Source organism: Cervus canadensis, chromosome 5 (assembly GCF_019320065.1).
Source record: "Cervus canadensis isolate Bull #8, Minnesota chromosome 5, ASM1932006v1, whole genome shotgun sequence".
Classification (NCBI taxonomy): domain Eukaryota; kingdom Metazoa; phylum Chordata; class Mammalia; order Artiodactyla; family Cervidae; genus Cervus; species Cervus canadensis.
In genome coordinates this window covers 71,295,549-71,312,298 of record NC_057390.1, presented here as the reverse complement: position 1 = coordinate 71,312,298, position 16,750 = coordinate 71,295,549, and the positions used below count along the sequence as shown (strand labels likewise).

Below are 16,750 nucleotides of genomic sequence, written 5' to 3'. Positions count from 1 at the left end.
TGCTAAGTCACTTCAGTCGTGTCCGACCCTGTGCGACCCCATAGACGACAGCCCACTACATATCAAATAAATATACATGAAATATTTATTAATAATATTTAGATTTATAATTACTTAGTAATTGAAATTTGATAAATTAACAGTAACAATAATAAACATCTAGCATTACTAACCTTGGAGGCTGAATTTTAAATTTTTCAAAAATTTCTGGATATAAAAGTGGGAATACTACCATTTCCTTTAGTGCATGAATATGATGACTCAATCCACCTATGCTATCAAACCGCACCTTGAAAAGAAGGGGAAAAGTTTAGTACAAAATAATTTTAATTGTATATAGGTTTCTTTTTAACTTATAACAATTGCAAAATACATGTCTTCAGCAGGAATTGAAGTTTAAACATAAAGTTCATATATAAACAGAGTTCAAAAAATTATACTTTAGGGAATCCCCTGGCAGTATGGCGGTTAGGACTCCACGCTTCCACTGCAGGGAGCACGGATTCAATCCATGATGGGGGAACTAAGATCCCACAAGCTGTGTGACAAAAAAAAAAAAAGAGGTATTTCTAGAAAACCATTTACAAAACTTACTGACTTATCAATATTCATTGGATCAACATCAGCCAAGCTTGCACCCACTTTAACACGTTCTCGGAGAATACCACTAGCCAAATCTTCTGCTCTTAAGTTCATAGGCAAACACCTGAAATTCATAAAAATTTAAGTAGACAGCATTAAAAAGTTACACGTTCTTAATATCATAAACAAGTTTTAAAGCTTTGACATATTTTTCTAATTTATTTTTTTATTGAAGGATAATTGCTTTACAGAATTTTGTTGTTTTCTGTCAAACCTCAACATCAGTCAGCCATAGGCATACATATATCCCCTCCCTTTTGAACCTCCCTCCCATCTCCCTCCCCATCCCAACACTCTAGGTTGCTACAGAGCCACTGTTTGAGTTCCCTGAGCCATACAGCAAATTCCCATTGGCTATCTATTTTACATATGGTAATATAAGTTTCCATGTTACTCTTTCCATACCTCTCACCCTCTCCTCCTCTCTCCCCATGTCCATAAATCTATTCTCTATGTCTGTTTCTCCACTGCTGCCCTGTAAATAAGTTCTTCAGTACCATTCTTCTAGATTTCATATATATGTGTTAGAATATGATATTTATCTTTCTCTTTCTGACTCACTTCACTCTGTATAATAGGTTCTAGGTTAAAAAAAAAAAATAGGTTATAGGTTCATCCAACTCATCAGAACTGACTCAAATGTGTGTCTTTTTATGGTTGAGTAATATTCTACTGTGTATATGCACCACAACTTCTTTATCCATTCATCTGTCAATGGACACCTAGGTTGCTTCCATGTTCTAGCTATTGTAAATAGTGCTGCAATGAACAATGGAATACACATGTCTTTTTCAATTTTGGTTTCCTCAGGGTATATGCCTAGGAGTGGGATTGCTGGGTCATATGGTGGTTTTATTCCTAGTTTTTTAAGGAATCTCCATACCATCTTCCATAGTGGCTGTATCAATTTACATTCCCACCAACAGTTCAAGAGCATTCCCTTTTCTTCACGCTCCCTCCAGCATTTATTGTTTGTAGAATTTTTGATGATAGCTACTCTGACTGGTGTGAGGTGATATCTCATTGTACTTTTGATTTGCTTTCTCTCATAATGAGCAATGTTGAGCATCTTTTCATATGTTTGTTAGCCACCTGTATGTCTTCTTTGGAGAAATATCTGTTCAGGTCTTTTTCCCACTTTTTGATAAGGTTGTTTGTTTTTCTGGCATTGAGTTGTATGAGCTGCTTGTATATTTTGGAAATTAATCCTTTGTCAGTTGTTTCACTTGCTATTATTTTCTCCCATTCTGAGGGTTGTCTTTTCACCTTGCTTATAGTTTCCTTTGATGTGCAAAAGCTTTTAAGTTTAATCAGGTCCCACTTGTTAACTTTTGTTTTTATTTCCATTACTCTAGGAGGTGGGTCATAGAGGATCTTGCTTTGATATATGTCATCAAGTGTTCTGCCTATGTTTTCCTCTAAGAGTTTTATAGTTTCTGGTCTTATATTTAGGTCTTTAATCCATTTTGAGTTTATCTTTGTGTATGTTATTAGGAAGCGTTCTAATTTCATTCTTTTACATGTAGCTGTCCAGTTTTCCCAGCACCATTTATTGAAGAGGCTGTCTTTGCCCCATTATATATTCTTGCATTCTTTGTCAAAAATAAGGTACCCACAGGTGCATGGGTTTATTTCTGGGCTTTCTATCTCGTTCCATCGGTCTACATTTCTGTTTTTGTGGCAGTACCATACTGGCTTGATGACTGTAGCTTTGTAGTATAATCTGAAGTCAGGAAGGTTGATTCCTCCAGCTCCATTCTTCTTTCTCAGACTGCTTTGGCTATTTGGGGTCTTTGCGTTTCCATATGAATTGTAAAATTTTTTGCTCTAGTTCTGTGAAAGATGCTGTTGGTAATATGATAGGGATCATATTGAATCTGTAGACTGCATTTGGTAGTATAGCCATTTTCACAATATTGATTCTTCCTACCCAGGAACATGGAATATCTCTCCATCTGTTTATGCCATCTGCTTTGACACATTTTTATCTTTCTCCCTTTTCTCATAGCCCAGAAAATGACAAGAGATTTCTTTTTTTTTTCTTTTTTTTTTTTCTTTTTATTAGTTGGAGGCTAACTACTTTACAATATTGTAGTGGTTTTTGTCATACATGAATTAGCCATGGATTTACATATATTCCCCATCCCTCTCCCCCCTCCCCCCTCCCTCTCCACCCAATCCCTCTGGGTCTTCCCAGTGCACCAGGTCCGAGCACTTGTCTCATGCAACCAACCTGGGCTGGTGATCTGTTTCACCCTAGATAATATACATGTTTCGATGCTGTTCTCTTGAAACATCCCACCCTCACCTTCTCCCACAGAGTCCAAAAGTCTGTTCTGTACGTCTGTGTCTCTTTTTCTGTTTTGCATATAGGGTTATCATTAGCATCTTTCTAAATTCCATATATATGTGTTAGTATACTGTAATGGTCTTTATCTTTCTGGCTTACTTCACTCTGTATAATGGGCTCCAGCTTCATCCATCTCATTAGAACTGATTCAAATGAATTCTTTTTAATGGCAGAGTAGTATTCCATGGTGTATATGTACCACAGCTTCCTTATCCATTCGTCTGCTGATGGGAATCTAGGTTGCTTCCATGTCCTGGCTATTATAAACAGTGCTGCGATGAACATTGGGGTGCACGTGTCTCTTTTAGATCTGGTTTCCTTGGTGTGTGTGCCCAGGAGTGGGATTGCTGGGTCATATGGCAGTTCTATTTCCAGTTTTTTAAGAAAAGAGATTTCATATTTTTAACCTACTTTTCCTAAATTCTTTTCAATAGATCAGAAATAAATTTATTCATAAGACAAAGCAATTAAGGTCATGAATCTATTTGTCCAAAGAGTCCAACCTAGTCTAAATAAGAAAACTTAACAAACCTGATATTCTATAAGTATAAAATAAAAATAGACTGTATATACACTATTAATATTATATACGACATTAAATTAACTCAAGCTTTATTACAATATTTAAATTTAACCTTAGTTATTACGTATGTCAACTCAAAATACATGATTGAAGAAATAAGTTTCCTTCCTTTTAATTCAAGAGAAACCAATTTTAGATCCTGTTTTGAAAATTAAGCCTTACTTTTTGTGTAGCTACCTTAAAATACTTTAGCTACTTAAAATCCTATACAATATTAATTTAATTATCCCTAAGAAAATACAATCTACTGCCTCTTATAATATTGCATAAACACCAAAAGATGACATAAATAGCCTCAAGAAAGTATAGGTTCTATAATGAATGTAACTTCACTGATATTTCCTAATCTGAATTTACTTTAAAAACTTCCAAAGCAGGTATCACAATAGTTCAGATTAAAGAGGCATTACACTCTTTTATTTAAACTTAGATTTTCCTTACATTTTCCTTCTGTCATCCACACAAGGAACTCTTTCTAGCATACAATCTACACCAATCCAAACTTGTTTCCAAGACCAGCTAACTGAAAACTTGATATTTCTACAGTAAATATATAATGCTAATGTATAGAAATGCTTTGCTAAATATAAAATTTCTAAATATAATTTATCTTAAGTATTATACATATAAGCTAGAAAATTAACTTAAATTTTAAAGGATAAATTATAACTGGATACTCTACTAGGCAAAATATTGATTCTCTCCCCCACTGAAAACTCTCAAGATTTTAGTAAGCTATGTAATAATGAATCACTCTAGTTAAGCAAAGATCACCAGAGGCATTCACTAAACCAAAACTATACCAAGGTTTCCAACAAAACCCAAGGACTCCTGAAATAATTCTATTTAAAATCAAGTCTTACTCTAGAGTGCTATCATCATTTTAAGCATCTAAAATCAGCCTCATTAAATGGATTTGGATTAGAGGAGAGGTACTGAAGAAGAGACGGTCATAGAGGTTGGGCTCTTCCCCTGGTTCTATCTTTATCTTTCCACACTGTTTTATTGAGTACTAACACAGTAAGTAATTTATGGGAAGTTTCCCATAGTTAAGATTTCTACTCTAAAAATTACTATGTAAAAACCAAGTTAGTGTATTACTCTAATGTGTTGAGTACCACTGTGAGCAAACTACTGGTACAGGTGAGAGTCACAAAGCCTAACTGCTAGTCCTTTTTCCCAGCGTGGGAGGAACAACTAGAAATTTACTGACCGATTTCTGGCTCTTGCCATGCTCTTTGATTTTCTTCTTTCAAATCGTTCTTCATCAGAAGAAGTTGTGTCACTACTGTGAATAGCATGCTTCTTTCTCCTATTTAAACAGAGTAAAATCCTTAAAATCATTACAGCAGCAAAGGACTTTTAAAAAGCACCATTCTGAGCACCATATCTACTGTTAGCTCAGTATAAAGTACATACATTCACTCATTCATTTGGCAAATATTTATTAAGATCCTTATACTCATGCAATTTACAACAGAAGGAAATTTAAAAAAACAGGAGGAGAAGGAGGCTATAATTTTTTAAATAGGGTAGTTTAGAAAGACATCAAGCAACAAATTTAATTTGCATCCAAATTTAGGGAATGTCTATCACTGATTGATAAATAACATCAAAATCTTAGAAAAGAAAGCTTATCCTTTTCTCTTATTTTCCCATTTCCCAAACAATCATAAACAGTACAGACGCTAAAGAAAATAATACATTGGTTTATGGGGAGACAAGAGTTTCCACTTTTGACTTAAGATACTTATATCCTGTCCGAATTTCTTATAAAACATACTTTTCAAGAAAAGTTTACAATCATAACTACTATGGCATGAAAGTATCAAATTGAAATCCTTAAGGAAAAACAATATCCAATAAATCTAATTATTAAAATAACTGATGACATCTCTAAGATACCTAGAAAATATGGTAGCATACAAAATGGAATCATTGTAAATTTACTTGAAACTCAGAATGGCCTTCAAGAATGGTGTACATCCTGTGCATCTCTATTCAACTCCAACTCCCTCAATAGCAAACCCAGATTTTCCCCAGCTCATTAAGACTTTTAACCTGTCTAATATTCCTTCTCTTAATTAATAGGAGTCCTTTCATTTAATCCTGTATCATATTTTAATGTTTCCCAAGACCTTAAGAAGACTGTTGCAATAGTTAACTACTCAGTCTTTGCAATTTTGACTTTACTTTCTCTCTGACTTCTTTCTCTCCTTAAGAACAAAATGCCTGTTTCCAAGTTTATTTACTCTACGTGTGTGTGTTGTGAGCCTAATATATAAAAATATAATACATCGGCTCTAATGAGGTGATCAGAAGCAACAGTGTACATACTGGGCTAAGGAAATGACTCCAGATCATAACTTGAATTCACAAGAACAAACGAAGAGACCCAGAATAATAAAATAAAAGTTACTATCCAAAAGCTATAAACATACTTGATTACCTTTCTTCTCTCACCTTTTTAAATAAAACAGAATTATAAAAGTAATTCTAATAACATATTACTAAGTTTATAAAATGTATCACAATACCACAAAAAGCAGAATGGACCATAAAGGGAAGGGGCCACATCATACACAAAAGAAAGTCAAAATGGATCAAAGACCTAAATATAGAGCTAAATCTATAAAACTCTTAGAAGAAAACACAGGAATAAATCTTCACGATCACAGATTTGACAATGGATTTTTAGATATGACATCAAAAACATGAACAATAACAACAAAGATAAATTAGACCTCATCAAAATTAAAGTTCTTTTTGCCTCAAAGAACATCATCAAGAAAGTAAGACAACCCACAAAATAGGATAAAATATTTACAAATCAAATAGCTGATAAGGAATTTGAATCTAGAATATATAAAGAGCCCTTATAAGTCAATAAGAAAAAGACAACAATTTTTAAATAGGCACAGCACACAAAGACAGTTCTCAAAGGAAAGTTTTAAAATGGTCAATAAGCACTTGAAAAGATGTCTCATATCATCAAAAATTATAGTGAGATACATTTTATACTCATTAGGATGACCAGAATCAAAAAGTCAGACAGTATTAAGCTTTGAAGAGAATATGAAAAACTGGATACCCTATACAATGATGGAGAGAATGTAAAATGGTATAGTCACTTTGGAAAACATTCAAGCAGCTCTTAAATGATAAAGCATAAAGTTATCACATGGCCCAGTAATTCTACTCCAAGGGATATACTCAAGAGAAATAAAAACATATGCCCAGGAATTCCTGGCACGCCAGTGGTTAGGACTCTGAGATTTCACTGCCAAGGATGCAGGCTTAATCCCTGGTCAGGGAACTAAGATCCTACAGGCCATACGGCATAGTCAAAAACAACCACCAAAAAAACAAAACAAAACAAAAATCCGCTAAGCCTCAATGACAAGATTATTAACAACCACGAACTCTCTAAGATATAAAATACATCTTTCTTAAGCATCAATCTTACAGAGGACATGCTAGAGGCATTCCCAATAAAGAGTGAAAGTGAAGTCGCTCAGTCGTGTCCAACTCTTTGAGACCCCATGGACTAATGTAACCCACCAGGCTCCTCCATCCATGGGATTCCCCAGGCAAGAATACTGGAGCTGGTTGCCATTTCCTTCCCCAGGGGATCTTCCCAACCCAGGGATCGAACCTAGGTCTCCCACACTGCAGGCAGACGCTTTAACCTCTGAGCCACCAGGGAAGCCCTCCCAATAAAGAAGTGGGGTACAATTAATATACAGAAATTAACTGTTTGCATATATACAAACAGCCATCTGAGAAAAAATATAAGAATAAAAAAAAAAAGGACACCTTTTATGTAATATAATATTTATACACTATACATAATTTGATAATAAATGTGGCAACTGTAATCAATGGAGAAAACACAGACTCACTCAATAAATGAGGTTGGAAAACTCATTTTCCACCTGGGATAAAAGCTGGATCCATACTACAAATCTCACACAAGAATAAAATTCAGATGGATCAAAATTAGAGCAAAATATGAAACATTAAAAATAAATAAATGTGCTATATGCATAACTGATTCACTCTGCTATACACCTGAAACTAACACAACATTGTAATCAACTATACTCCAATAAAAAGTTTAAAAAAGAAAACCATCAGTATTCTAAATTAAATAAAAATAAACAAAGGTGAACTTCCTTATCACTTTGGAATTTGGAAGGCTTTTCTAACTATGATTCAAAATCTAAAAATATTGTAACTGTTGTTGTTCAGTCCCTCAGTCATGTCCAACTCTTTGCAACCCTGTGGACTGTAGCACACCAGGGTCCTCTAAACAGGGGCCCACTGGGTTCCTCTGTCCATGGGATTTCTCAGGCAGGAATATTGGGGTGGGTTGCCATTTCCTTCTCCAGGGCATCTTCCTGATCCAGAAATTGAACCTGCATCTTCTGCTTGGCAAGCAGATTGTTTACCACTGAGTCAACTGGGAAGCCCCTCTAAAAAATCATAGTAGGCTGATAAATTTGACTACATAAAAATAAAAACTTTCTGGTAAAGACAAACAAAAGCAAAGTTAAAACACAAACTAAGAACTGAGAAAAAAGACTGACAATTTGTGACAAAGGACTACTATACTACATAAAGAAAGAACTACTTGTTGTTGAGTCACTCAGTTGTGTCTGGTTTTTTGTGACCCCATGGACACAGCACACCAGGATTCCCTGTCCTTCACCAACTCCTGGAGCTTGCTCAAACTCATGTCCATTGAGTCAGTGATGCCATCCATCTATTTCATCCTCTGTCATCCCCTTATCCTCCTGCCTTCAATCTTTCCCAGCATCAGGGTCTTTTCTAATGAGTCTGCTCTTCACATCAGGTGGCCAAAGTATTGGAGCTTCAGCTTTAGCATCAGTCCTTCCAATGAATATTCAGGGTTGATCTCCTTTAGGATTGACTGGTTTGATCTCCTTGCAGTCCAAGGGACTCTCAAGAGTCTTCTCCAGCACCACAGTTCAAAAGCATCAATTCTTAGGCATTCAGCCTTCTTCATGTCAGACCCATACATGACTACTGGATAAACCATAGCTTTGACTATAGGGACCTTTTTCAGCAAAGAAATGTCTCTGCTTTTTAATACGCTGTCTAGGTTTGCCATAGCTTTTCTTCCAAGGAGCAAGGGCCTTGATTTCATGGCTGCAGTCACCATCTGTAGTGATTTTGGAGCCCAAGAAAACAAAGTCTGTCATGGTTTCCATTGTTTCCCCATCTATTTGCCATGAAGCGATGGGACCAGGTGCCATGATCATTGTTTTTTGGATGTTTAGTCTTAAGCCAGCTTTTTCCCTCTCCTCTCACCTTCATCAAGAAGCTCTTTAGTTCCTCTTCACTTTCTACCATAAGAGTATTGTCATCTGCATATCTGAGGTTACTGAAAGTGACTCCACCTTGCTTCATCCAGCTCGGCATTTCACGTGATATATTCTGCATATAAGTCAAATTAGCAGGGTGACAATATACAGCCTTGATGTACTCCTTTCCCAATTTAGAACAAGTCCATTGTTCCATGTCCAGTTCTAACTATTGCTTCTTGACCTGCATACAGGTTTCTCAGGAGGCAGGTAAGGTGATCTGGTATTCCCATCTCTTGAAAAATTTTCCACACTTTGTTGTGATCCACACAAAGGCTTTAGGGTAGTCAATGAAGCAGAAGTAGATGTTTTTATGGAATTCTCTTGCTTTTTCCATGATCCAATGGATGCTGGCAATTTGATCTCTGGTTCCTCTGCCTTTTCTAAATTCAGCTTGAACATCTGGAAATTCTCAGTTCACGTACTGCTAAAGCCTCACTTGGAGAATTTTGAGCATTACTTTGCTAGTGTGTGAGATGAGTGCAATTGTGTGGTAGTTTGAACATTCTTTGGCATTGCCTTTCTTTGGGACTGGAATGAAAACTGACCTTTTCCAGTCCTGTGGCCACTGTTGAGTCTTCTAAATTTGCTGGTGTATCAAGTGCAGCACTTTAACAGCATCATCTTTTAGGATTTGAAGCAGCTCAGCTTGAATTCCACAACCTCCACTAGCTTTGTTCGTAATGATGCTTCCTAAGACCCACTTGACTTCACACTCCAGGATATCACACTATCGTGGTTATCTGGGTCATTAAGGTCTTTTTTGTATAGTTCTGTGTATTCTTGCCACCTCTTCTTAATATCTTCTGTTTCTGTTAGGTCCGTAATGTTTCTGTCCTTTATTGTGTCCATCTTTGCATGAAATACTCCCTTGGTATCTCTAATTTTCTTGAAGAGACCCTTTAGTCTTTCCCATTCTATTGTTTTACTCTATTTCTTTGCATTGTTCACTTAGGAAGGCTTTCTCATGTCTCCTTGCTATTCTTTGGAACTCTGCATTCAAATGGATATATCTTTCCTTTTCTCCTTTGCCTTTCACTTCTCTTCTTTTTTCAGCTATTTCTAAGATCTCCTCAGATAGCCATTTTGCCTTTTTGCATTTCTTTTTCTTGGGGATGGTTGTGATCACTGCCTCCTGTACAATGTCACAAACCTTTGTCCATAGTTCCTCAGGCACTCTGTCCATCAGATCTAATCCCTTGAATCTATTTGTCACTTCCACTGTATAATCATAAGGGATCTGATTTAGGTCATACCTACTAAAAGAAGATTAAAAGCAAGCAGCTTCACATGGTCATATAATTTTATAAATTAGAAATAGTTTAAAAAAAAAGCAAGAATCTATTACAAAATAGACAAACTTTACAGACATTTCAGAAAAAAAAGTAAACATCTTTTTAAAATACAGGAAAAAATACTCTTGTAAGCGATTCAAAAATAAACCAACATTTCCTTTTCAATTCTCAGACTGGCAAAAATCCAAAAGTTTGAGAATGCATTTTGCTGGCAGAAATACAGAGAAGTAGGGACTTTCATACATTGCAGGGTGGACTGCAAGCTGATTCAACAGCATTGAAGGTCATCAAATTACAATTTCACATTCTCTTTAACTCAGAGATTCCACTTCTATAAGTACACATGCAAAAGATGATTATGCAAGGGTATGCATTATAAACCATAGAATGTAATAGCAAAACCATGAAAACAACCTGACTCTCAATAAAGAAATAATTTTAAAATTACAGTATAACTATATTAAATACAGTAATGTTATGGAACTATAAATGTGAGATTTTGCTATACTTAAATGAAAAGACAGTGAAAATAAATCCAGTGAAAAAACAAAGTGTAGAACAATGTGCATAGTGTATTTTGGGTAAAAAGAAAGGATAACAATCAATATATGTATTGGTACATATATATTTATATATATACACACACACACACACATATATGTATGAACATATTCTCTAAGGACATACAATCTAATAAAAATGTTTCTATGGGATTCTGAGAGGCTACTGAGACTAGAAAACAGCTTTTAATGTTTATTTATTTCATTTTTGAGCCATGGGGAATATATTACCTTTTCAGAAAACAAAGTAGAGAAGATAGTCTTTCAAAATCAAAATGCCTCTTTGTATCTAATTGAAAGGGCAAAAGGAAACTAAAAGTAGCAAAGACTAACTGAATCAATTCTTCCAATGAAAGTAATGTGAGTCTCTAGACTCAACTTACTAAGAGACCAGAAAGCTGTGTAGCTTTAGGGAACATAATTGTTAAAACAATAATCATTTCTGGCAAACTGAATCAGAAAGATAACAGTCACACTTAGGGTAAAAACTATTAGTGACTAATTAAAGAAGATGCTATTTAGTTTTCACTGGCATTATCATTAACGACATTAAAACCTATATCCTCAATGTAATGCATTATACTATGTAGTACTTAAGGAGATATCTAAATGATAGATGGAAATATTTCCTCCTTTAAAAACTAACAAAACATACCTGATATGACTTCTTCTTGCTGGAGATCTGTGAATATCAAAAAGGGTATTTTCCCTCTTTTTTTGATGAGCTGGTACTTAAAAAAAAAAAAGGAAACACAGAAATAACTAATAATAAATTGATAAACTGATATATTAAAGATGCAGAAATTACTTCTATGAATTTTCTGAATAGAAACTGTCTTCAAGTTCTAAATGCTGTCTAGAGGAAGCACAACAAAAATAAATACTTTGTGGTAAACACTATAAGCTGCAAATAAACATTCTAAAAAAAAAAATGTTAAACTAAATCTTTGTGACTTTAGGTTAACCAAAGATTTATCTGACATATCACCAAAAGCCTAATCCATTAAAATGTTTTGATAAACTGAAATTCATCAAAATTACAAATTCTGCTCTTTGAAAGATAGTATTAAGAGAATTTTTTTCAAGAAGCTACCAACTGAGAAAATATTTGTAAATCACAATGACTGATATCCAGAGTACATAAGGAACTCTCAAAATTTCAATAATAAAAAGCCAAACAACTGAATTGAAAAAATGGGCAAAAGATTTGACTACTTCGCCAGAGATAATCTTGGCAAATCAGCAGATAAAAATATGCTAAACATCACTAGTCATTAGAGAAATGTAAACTAAAACTACAATAAATATGTATTAAAATTAATTTTTTAAAATGACCATACCAAATGTTGACAAGAATATGAAGCAACTGAAACTCATATACTCTTTAGTGTTAATTGCTCAGTTGTGCCCGTCTCTTTGCGACCCCATGGACTGTAGCCCACCAGGCTCCTCTGTCCATGGGATTCTCCAGGCAAGAATACTGGAGTGGGCTGCCATGCCCTCCTCCAAAAGATATTCACAACCCAGGGATTGAATCTAGATCTCTCACATTGCAGGCAGATTCTTTACCATATGAACTACCGCCAAGGGATTCCATACACTGTTAGTGAGAATGTAAACGGTAAAATTACTTTGGAACAGTTTGGTAATTCTTAGTAAGTTAAACAGACACCTAATTATAAAACCCCTTCTATTTCTAGGTATTTATAAGAAAAATGAAAACATAAGTTCAAACAAAGACTTGCAAACATATGTTCATAACAACTTATGTATTTATAATACCCAAACACAAGAAATACCAACAATCCAAATGTTATCAACAAATGAATGGGTAAACAAATTGTAATATACCCATACAATGGAATGCTACTCAGCAATAAAAAGAAAAATACTACTGTCATAGTCAACAACATGGATGAGTCTCACCATTATCGTGCCGAGTGAAATAAGTCAGACAAAAAAGAGTATATGCTATACATAAAATTTGAGAAAATGTAAATTTATCCATGGTGACAGAAAGCAGGTAAGATAAGTCACTGCCTGAGGGTTGGGAGAGGGAGGCAAAAGAAGGCTGAAATGAAATGAAAGTCGCTCAATTGTATCCGACTCCACGGACTATACAGTTCATGGAATTCTCCAGGCCAGAATACTGGAGTGGGTAGCCGTTCTCTTCTCCAGGGGATCTTCCCAACCCAGGGACGGAACCCAGGTCTCCCACATTGCAGGCAGATTCTTTGCCAGCTGAGCCACAAGGGTTAGGAGCAGATTATAAACAGGCAGAATGAAATTTGAGGATGGAAAGGTTGATGAAAAATGCTTATTATCTTGACTGTGGTGACAGTTTCATAAGTAAATCCCTAAGGTATTTCCAACTTGCCAAATTGTACACATGAAGCATATGCAATGGCAATGGATTACATATAACTCATATCTCAATAAAGCTTAAAAAAAAAATGCTAGAAAAATGGCTCACAATCTTTTCTCTGTCCTAACATACCTATCCTATTATTATTAGGGGTACCTGTGACAGTGAGTCCTAACTGGAGTAGAGAAATGTCTACATACTTCAGCAAGCTTCTAGTGAGGTAACTTTAATATTTCCAGAGAATCAATCACTGCTTTAGAACATGAGAGTCTGAATAAAATGATCCATTATGCTAAATGAAAGTAGCAAAACACAAAAGGTCACATATAGGCAAATCAATGGAGATAGAAAGTGCATTAGTGATTGCCAAGAGCTGGGGGCAAGGAAGTATAGATGTAATAAAATATTCCAGAATTAAACAATGGTGATGACTGCACACCCTTGTGAATATACTAAAAACTCATAAATTGTACAGATAAAAAATAAGCAAAGCCTGGAAAAAATGGCAAATTTCATGATATGTGAACTAAATTTCAATATTCTAAAAACTGGAGGAAATCAATCATGATGGAATTTCCCAAGAGCTGGGGAAATAGTCAATAAAATAGAACCTATGCAACTGATTACTTGTCATCAGATTTAAAAGTGTTAGGATAAATTGTTTCCTTCTCAAGACTAAAACAAAACAAACCTAGCTTACTGGCCAAGCTGCCCTTTTGTGCCTTTAGCTTAAATTACTTAACCACTTGGAACACAGAGAGGCTTGCCCTAAAGAACTGTTACAAATGAAAGTACTCAATAAACAACAAAGTAATACAAAAGTATGAGCAGTATTTATTATTAAATTTAGGATTATTTAAATAAAATGTGCATGCACTATGAAATTCTATATTGCAGTTGTATCCTCCAACATTCAGTCATGTGTGTGACTAGAAGCATACATAAGAAAAGATATACGGAATCTGTAAGAGATTTCATTCTTTTAAATTCAACAACACTAATTTTTTTTTAAGGAACAGAGCAGAATAAGCTACTCTACCACAAAAAGGAAAGAAGTTACTTAGAGTCTCTTACCTATTGGAGGTGCTTGGTATCGATCCACTGTTTTTCTTTGTCTCAGATTATATGGCCTATCATTTTCTTCTCCTTCTGCCTCTTCAGCCTCTATATCTCCATCTTCCTCTTGAGATTCTAGTTTCCCACACACAAAAGAAAAAAAAACTGCTTTAATCCACAAGGATTGGTCTACTCTAAAACTGAATATTTATATCTTATCTTTTACTCTTTCTACACAGGTGACATTTAAAAGTGTCAACACTGTATGATACAGCATAAATCAATGCAATTAAAAATGAAACTAGACAGATGTAAAAGAAAATGCCTTTCCTACAAATATTATAGTTCTCTACTAAATATATCAATATGATCACAATTGAGCTCTTGATTCACCTATGACTTTTCAATCTTTTGTATTATCTTTTTGAACATACAAAGCAATAATAGAATATGATTCAAAACTTTATTACAGCAAACTTCATTCAATGCCCAATTAACCACTGAATACAGTTAGCATTCACATACTACTTGATAGTTCAAAAAAAATATGCTTAAAAGATAATTACTAATGTTACACAAGAACAATTTTTGTTGGCAGTGTAGTGGTTTATTAAGCCCACTAATAACAGGTAAACACAGATTAGTTACATTTTTGGTAGAAAAATTTAGGCAGAGATTGGGAGAGAGTATGAAAGCAGATTTCTAGGGTATTGGTAATAGTTTATTTCTTGATATGAGTGATCAGTTTATAATTTACCTGGCTATACATTTAAAAAATAAATTACAATGTACATAAATCCTTTATTTTTAAAAAGTGGTTTTGCTATAGCTATGATGTGACATCTATTTACAGTTTAAAAGTCTGGTGAAACACTACTATATTTAAAATGGACAACCAAATAGGACTTATTGTACGGCACATGGAACTCTGCTCAACATTATGTGGCAGCCTGGACGGAAGGGGAGTTTGGAGGAGAATGGATACATGTATATGTATGGCTGAGTTCCTTTGCTGTCCACATAAAACTATCACAACATTGTTAAATGGCTATACCTCAATATAAAATTAAAAGTTAAAAAGAAAAGAGAGTCTAGTGAAAATGTGTAAGCTTAGGGTCCTCAAATGCAATGTATGTTATGATTAACTTTTTAACCACAGGAATTATCAATATAACACAATCATGTTAAAGCACTGGAAAAAATAAATAAATAAAGCACTAGAAAAAATTTTAAACTGTCAGTGATGCTCAGTGAAACAGGAAACTAAAAATTCAAAGGACTTTACATTTTACTCATGAGAAAATTAGCAAATGCAGTATTACTTAACTAAATAACATTTTAAATTACTTGTGCCCAAATAAGTTTCCTTAAAACTTCAAAAAATTACCTTTTGGAAAAAAAAAAACTGCATTGTTTATTATGAGAAAAAATTCTAAACATGGCAAGTCCTCAGGGAAATCTACAAAGGTGTTCAGTTAATAATAAGGCAAAAATCACATTATAAATCTGTCTCACCTATACTGATTTTCTCCAAAGGAAGCAATATAGAGGTTCTAGCTGTAACAACAACAATATTTGCTCAATAAAATACCTTCATTAAAAATATCAACTCTTCAAAACTTACTAATATATTAATTACAGGATTTGAGAAATAAACCCATTCTTATCCAACTATGTTACACGAATAGTAGGAACTAATAAGATTTCCCAGTGAAAAACAAGTACACAGCATTTTAAATACACCAAATCTTCTAAAAATCCATTTTAACAAAGAAAGTTAACATCTACAGAATTAAACCCTATAAGTGTAAATCCTATAGATTGTACCAGTCATCAATTTATAATCCTCAATGTGCTTTCATCTACTCCCAAATCCAGCCTGACAAATTCTGTCAGGATTCTTCAAATCAGAACTTAGATAGGCCTCAGAAAAAAGCAGTACCACTCCCTCCAGTAGTATTAGCAATCTTTGTTTAACTTCACCATCCTCTATCCATAACTAAATTTGAGATCCAAATAATCATAGATTTAGGTGGCTATGGACAGAGATTTCCAGTTAAAAAGTACCTAAATACAAAAGAGGTCTTGCCGACTAACAAGCAAATCAACCCATGGCAAATGCTACATCAGATTAGGTCATTTAAGAACTACCAACAGCTTACTAATAAGATATATCAATATTACACAACAATGCATCAGTTCAGTTCAGTTCAGTTCAGTCACTCAGTCGTGTCCGACTCTTTGTGACCCTATGAATCACAGCACGTCAGGCTTCCCTGTCCATCACCAACTCCCGGGGTTTACTCAAACTCATGCCCATCGAGTTGGTGATGCCATCTAGCCATCTCATCCTCTGTCTCCCCCTTCTCCTCCTGCCCCCAATCCCTCCCAGCATCAGGGTCTTTTCCAATGAGTCAACTCTTCGCATGAGGTGGCCAAAGTACTGGAGTTTCAGCTTCAGCATCATGCATAGCATACAGCAAAGGTATTTTTCCAAGTGAAGGAATTAAAT

General features: G+C 34.8%; 1 protein-coding gene across 4 annotated transcripts in view; it reads right to left on the bottom strand.

Moving 5' to 3' along the window:
* ATAD2B (ATPase family AAA domain containing 2B) overlaps window positions 1-16,750 on the bottom strand; it is a 125,442-nt gene that overhangs the window by 78,411 nt on the left and 30,281 nt on the right. For 2 of the 4 annotated variants that reach the window (XM_043469254.1, XM_043469253.1), the window contains exons 7-12: window positions 15,754-15,795; window positions 14,257-14,373; window positions 11,473-11,548; window positions 4,789-4,887; window positions 595-706; window positions 174-289 (exon numbers count right to left, since the gene is read on the bottom strand). In XM_043469254.1, coding sequence (XP_043325189.1) covers window positions 174-289; window positions 595-706; window positions 4,789-4,887; window positions 11,473-11,548; window positions 14,257-14,373; window positions 15,754-15,795 — 562 coding nt within the window. The remainder of the gene's footprint in view (window positions 1-173; window positions 290-594; window positions 707-4,788; window positions 4,888-11,472; window positions 11,549-14,256; window positions 14,374-15,753; window positions 15,796-16,750) is intronic. The other 2 variants (XM_043469255.1, XM_043469256.1) reach the window with 1 other exon arrangement.